The following is a 6,350-nucleotide window of genomic DNA, read 5'->3' on the forward strand; positions in this document are numbered from 1 at the left end:
GTGCCAGCACCTTAAGAAATCACCTGTTTTCACTGCTCCTTGTACTAGTACAGACATAACTTTTCATAGCAAAAACCATATAAAAATTAAAGTTTTATTGTGCTTTTTGAACTTCACATTGTAAAATTTTATTTCTGCCTTGTAATCTAGTCTTTAGTGGTCAAGTGGCTGCATAGTATTCCATCAGGTTGTTATACCACAATTTACTTAATCAGCTATTCTGGGACACTTAGTTACTTTCAAATTGATGCTAAACAATATTATTATGAATACCTTTTCTGGGAATTTAGAATTACTTTCAAGGTTAGATTTTCAGAAATGGAATCAATGAATCAAAGAATAAGAGCTTTCAAAGACTCAATACAGAGTATTTTTTTTTTTTTACAGCCTTGGCTTTATTTTCATTTAGTCATATGTGCTTTAAAAAACACACACATGCTTGTAAAATACCCAAATCTCAGGAATTAGAAGGGTGTAAAACAAGGGGCTTGAGGTGAAAAGAATATCCTAGGCTTCAGAACAAAGCCAACTCAAAAACTTCTTTGTTCAAAATTCAAAGATATTTTGTTTTAAATGACATCTAGGTGTTTTTTTTGTTTTTTTAAAGAACATCTTAGGGACAAAACTAAGCTTCTGTGTTGCTTGAGGGAAGGCCTAGCTTCTCTCTTCCTTGGAGACCTTTGGCAAATATAGATGCCATAACCTGCTGGCCTCCATGTTCACCCCCCACCCTGCCCTCTGGAGGGCTACAGGGTATGCAGGATGTGGTCAATCTTGCTGACCAGCTCCTGTCGCTTTCCTGAAATGAGCTGCTTATTCTCGATGTACATGTCTTTCTTGAGCTTGCCGGCCACCAGCCACTCAGCCTCCACTGCTGACTTCAGGACCAGCTCCTTGACCTGCGCGTCCAGCTTCTGCATTTCGCTCACTTTGTCGCAGAGGTTGGAGCCCTCGGCCTTCAGCCTGGACTGCAGCAGCGCCACCTCACTGGTCAAAGCCTTGTGCTCCGTTTCCAAGCTCTTCTTGCCACTGCTGAGGGTGGACACATCCCGGGACTGTTTGTATCTACTGACCGTCTTGTCAAAGTGGTGGTAGAGACCTAGTCTCTTGCTGACCAGGGTCAAGACCTGCTCTATTATGCAAGCCACCTTCATCCTGGCTTCTGCAGCTGGATCCTTCGTGATGGATAAGTCCAGCCTGACATAGACGATGACAGTGAAGAGCAGAATGGAGAAGGCGGCCACCAGCAGCAGGGGCTCCTGGAGCATGAGCACCTTGCTGAAGGTGTAGCGCACCACGACGTCCTGAATGTGCTGTGTCACCAGGTTTTCCTTGTGGGCCACGATCACAGGGCGGCCACAAGTGTCCAGGTAGGTATAGTGCAGCTCGTCGGGGGCTCGACTGATCTCATAGGGACTGTCCACCTGGATGTTCCTGGCCCCTTCAGGGAGGATGATCTTCACGGTCAGAGAGTCTATCACTTGCTCATCAAACACGTGGTCCACCAGCCTCATCTTCAACATATACTGGTCTCCCAAATTATAGAGGTACTCATAGCTTGGGAGGTTGTAGCCAATGATATAATGAGTCTTCCACCCGCCAAAGAGAGGGAAACGAGGCTTCACTTCCATCTCCACCGAGTCATCCAAAGTAAGGAGGTGTCTGGTGTAAATGCTGCCAATCTCATCCCGGTAATAAACATCCTGGGCAGAGGCAGGAAGGATGGTCTTAAAAGAACGGATGGAGGAGCTGCCACTATCTGTCCATCTGTCATAATCATAACGAGAAAAAGACCCCTTCAGCACAGCCCCCGTGTGCTTCAGGTTCACGTTTTCTTCCACAGCAATATTACCCCAGTGGGAGACCTCGACAACTCGGGTCATGCTGCTGACGGTCAGGAAAGGGCTGTTGTTCTCAGAATGTACTCTAAAACTATCCTGACTGTAGGCAGGGGTGTCGTGGAAAGGGCCATAATCCAGGAGGTTCTCGTGGCGCATGGGGTTGCCCAATTTGGTATAGCTCTCCACGTTTGGGGAGGCGAGCTTCACACGCATGGTTTGCGTCTTGGTCGGGTAGGGAGAGTAGAAATAATGATTTCCCTCAAACACCACAAACTGTTTCTCAGACTGGGTGATCTGGGTTGGATACGGCTGAATCGCGTGGGTATAAACGGCTTCCACAACGACTGAAACCTTCGCCCCAGGATCAAGAGCAGCTGGGAGCTGGACTGTGAAGAATCTCCCGCTTTTACCCTTAACTTTGGTCTCCCGTACGTCCAGACTGTTGGTTTCCTCATCCACTCCCGTCACCTGCACGCCGAGGTGTGCCAGCTGGGCCTCCAACTCGGGCTCCAGCGCTACCAGGAAGGAGGCAGCGCGGGGCGAGGAGCCGCCGCCCGCGTGCGCCAGGACCACCTCGGCCGTCACCTTGGCCAGGTGGCTGCTCAGGTCCAGCGTGCGCCTCACCTCTTCGTTGACCAGAGGCGGAGCCTCCGCGGAGGTGCTGCCTGGCTCCGGAGCCCAGGCCGCCAACAGCAGCAGCAATGGCAGCAGCGGGACTGCGGGCGCCTCCATAGCCGTGACCCCGCTGAGCCCCGCCTGCGTGTGCGTGCCCTGCGTGCGTTCCCCACAGGGCGGCGGCCCATTGGGCCACTCAGCTCCCCAAGATGGCGGCTCCCAGGCCCACAGTTAGTATTTAAGGAGGTACGTCCCCCACCATAATAGTGTCTGCTTTTTTTAAATTTATTTTTTAATTGAAGGATAACTGCTCTACAGAATCTTGTGGTTTTCTGTCATATATCAACAAGAATCAGCGATACTGATTCTTGTTGAGGTATCTTTAATGACTTTACATGACTATAAGCAATATGTAAGTAACTATTCCAGCTTTAGCACATCACCTCTAACAGACATGATTATCTAACATTTTTGCTAGTTTAGAATGTATAGTCAGTCAGTTCAGTCGCTCAGTCGTGTCCGACTCTTTGCGACCCCATGAATCGCAGCACGCCAGGCCTCCCTGTCCATCACCACCTCCCGGAGTTTACTCAAACTCATGTCCATCGAGTCGGTGATGCCATCCAGCCATCTCATCCTCTGTCGTCCCCTTCTCCTCCTGCCCCCAATCCCTCCCAGGATCAGGGTCTTTTCCAATGAGTCAGTTCTTAGTATCTTATTAAATTTTTCTTGTACTTCTTTACTCACTGGTGAGTTGGAAGGTTTCCTTTATGCTTGTTACTAACCACATTGCCTCTTGTATATTTTGAAAGAACAAGAACGTTTGCTCTAGTGGCCCAAATGTTTGGGTTCCTGCATTTATAAACTGTTCTCCCCTGCTTTGGCTTTATAACCTATTTGCTAATCTCCCTGACACCACTTGATCCATTATTTGTGTACTGTTTAACCAAAGTCTACAAACTTGGATAGGGATTAAGACAATGTCACTTGCAGTTTGGGTTCCAGTATAAATTCCTTTTTTTTTTTTAAAGCTATGTGGCATTAATTGATTCACTTTTTCTCTCAAAGCCTCTTTTCTCACTTATCTGCTTACCCCACAGTGTTATACGAGAACTATAAGCTTGTAAAAGCAGGGTCAGACAGTTTCTTCTGTAAAGGGCCCTACAGTAATTATTTTAGGCTTACAGATCATATGGTCTCTATTACAACTACTCAACTCTGCTATTGTACCATGAAAATAGTGTAGACAATGACAGTCCATTAATAAGCATGACTGTAGTCTAGCAAAACTTTTTTAGAATATAAAAATTTAATTTTATATTTATGTATAAACATTTATATCTAAATATATGTAGATATGTAAATAAATGTACATTTAAATTATATAATAAACATGTTACAATATGACATATATAACACTTACATATTATAATATATAATTACATTTACAAATGTTATATAATTACATATAATTAAATATGCATATAATTTAATTTTATAAAATTTTCATGTATCACAAAATATTTTTTTTTCTGCTACTTGCTTTTTTATTTGCTTAAAAATAGTTTCAGGTTGGTAGCAATTTTACTACTCTCCCTGTTTTTTTTTAATTTTTATTTATTTTATTTATTTATTTTAATTGGAGGCTAATTACTTTACAATATTGTAGTGCCATACATTGCCATACATTGACATGAATCAGCCATGGGTGTACATGTGGCCCCCATCCTGAACCCCCTCCCATCCCTCTCCCCACCCCATCCCTCAGGGTTGCCCAGCGCACCGGCCTGTCTCATGCATCAAACTTGGACTGGTCATCTGTTTCACATATGGTCATATACATGTTTCAATGCTATTCTCTCAAATCATTCCACCCTTGCCTTCTCCCACAGAGTCCAAAAGTCTGTTCTTTACATCTGTGTCTCTTTTGCTGTCTCGCATATAGGGTCATCGTTACCATCTTTCTAAATTCCATATATATGCGTTAATATACTGTATTGGTGTTTTTCTTTCTGACTTACTTCACTCTGTATAACAGGCTCCGGTTTCATCCACCTCATTAGAACTGATTCAAATGCGTTCTTTTTAATAGCTGAGTAATATTCCATTGTGTATATGTACCACAGCTTTCTTATCCATTCATTTGCCAGTGGACATCTAGGTTGCTTCCATGTCCTAGCTATTGTAAACAGTGTTGTGACGAACATCGGGGTACATGTGTCTCTTCCAATTCTGGTTTCTTCTGTGTGTATGATATTTTTGCAGCTACTTAAAAATGTAAAATGTAACACCATTCTTTGCTCATGCTCTATTACAAAAACAGGCATTAGGCTAGATTTAGCCCACAGCCTATAGTTTGCCAACCTCTGCCCTAAAGCCCTATCCAACAGCATGAGATCCCATGGGACAGTCAAAACAAACAGGTACCCAGAATAGGCAACAGTACTGTCATTGATTTTTCGTTGTGAAAACAAGGAACAGGGAAGGTGCTGTGATTTGCCCAAAGCCACATGGCCCTCCAGAGGTAGAACTGGGATTTCCGTCAGATCTGCCTTTTTCCAAAGCCCCAAGCATTGGCTGCTGTAGCAGCCTCCTCTCCAGTCAGTGGTCTCAGCCCTGGGCCAGCTCTTGCCTATTCCTGACCTTCCTTCCATCCTTCCTCAGCTTGTTCCACATTGCCCCACCCCAAACCAGGGATACCATAGTAGCATCAGCATTTAGGCAAGAAAGAGCAAACCCAGTTCTTTTGGCTCCTACAAAGAGGCCTTGATTCTCCACAAAGTCATGTACTTGCAGGAATCAGGCACCCATTTTCCGCATTCACAGAGATGTTCAGTGGTTTACAGACTACTGTGTGCCCGCCAGTGTGCACTCACTCACTCGTCAGGCATCTCAGATTATAAATCATCTCCCTCATGATGTGTGATCAGAATCATATTCTTCTTTTTGTCTGCTTTTGAGGAGCTTTTACTCTTGGAGGACAAGGCCAGCAACAGTAACAAAATCACCAATGTGGGAAATAGGAAATAGTATTGACAGGTACAGGAGTATCCAGTGGAAAGAGGATACAATTTAGAAGACTTTCACCAAAGTTCAAGTTGATTCTGCCATGAATTATCTGATCCCCCTGAGGCTTAGTTTCTTAGCTGAAAATGAGGATAATGAACTTCAAATGAGAACATACATAGTGTGTGCTTTGAAAACTTTGCTATACAAACTCTAGTTAACAGTATTATTACCCATCTTGTACAACTCCAAACACTTAACTTGAACCCTGACCTTCTCGGCCTGATTTGAAATGTGATATTTGTTGTCTTCTTTAGAAGCTCCAAAGCCGTGTTTTCAGATTTTTTCCCCCAAGCCTTACTTGATTTCCTGAATGAATGGAGACTGAATTCATTGTGAATTCTCCTGGCACCAGCACACATCTGAAGTATATGGGTTTGAAGTGACAAAGGATAGGATGTTACTGCAGGGGCTTGTGGGGCTGGCAGCACAATTAGCAGAATGAGCCCCATCTTCCCTGGCAGTGGTATCGGCAGCCTCTGCAAGGCTGCCTCTCCAAGGCTGCCACCCACGCTGAGCACGTCACAAGGCTTCCTACAGCCTCAGCTCTCGGCCTAGCCAGGCCCTGAAACCCCAGGGATGTCAGATACACACCTCACCCTGGCTCTCTGAAGACTCTGACATCTGGACAAGCATTCTTTCCTTAGGTTCTGATCAATGCCTGTTAACCCTGTATCACTTGGTTCATTTTATTCATTTTACTTATGGGGAAATTGAGGCTCATAGAGTAAAGATGGCTCACACTGTCTAAAGATAGCTAAGCCCTGTTCTTAGCTACTATTAGGAGACTTTGGTGCAAGTTCGTATTCTGCAACAGACTAGCTATGT

General features: G+C 44.5%; 1 protein-coding gene across 1 annotated transcript; it reads right to left on the reverse strand.

Annotated features, from left to right (window-relative positions):
* Nucleotides 1–364: 364 nt before the first annotated feature.
* On the reverse strand, nucleotides 365–2,603 carry LOC122685975 (dolichyl-diphosphooligosaccharide--protein glycosyltransferase subunit 1-like). The gene has a single exon (XM_043891041.1). It carries the CDS (start codon nucleotides 2,571–2,573, stop codon nucleotides 747–749), a length of 1,827 nt encoding a protein of 608 aa, XP_043746976.1. The 5' UTR covers nucleotides 2,574–2,603; the 3' UTR covers nucleotides 365–746.
* Between the last annotated feature and the right edge of the window lie 3,747 nt (nucleotides 2,604–6,350).

Source organism: Cervus elaphus, chromosome 29 (genome assembly GCF_910594005.1).
Source record: "Cervus elaphus chromosome 29, mCerEla1.1, whole genome shotgun sequence".
Taxonomy (NCBI): domain Eukaryota; kingdom Metazoa; phylum Chordata; class Mammalia; order Artiodactyla; family Cervidae; genus Cervus; species Cervus elaphus.

Coding starts and splice junctions, on each gene's coding strand:
- LOC122685975 (XM_043891041.1), bottom strand. CDS start 2,573: ATGGAGGCGCCCGCAGTCCCGCTGCTGCCATTGCTGCTGCTGTTGGCG.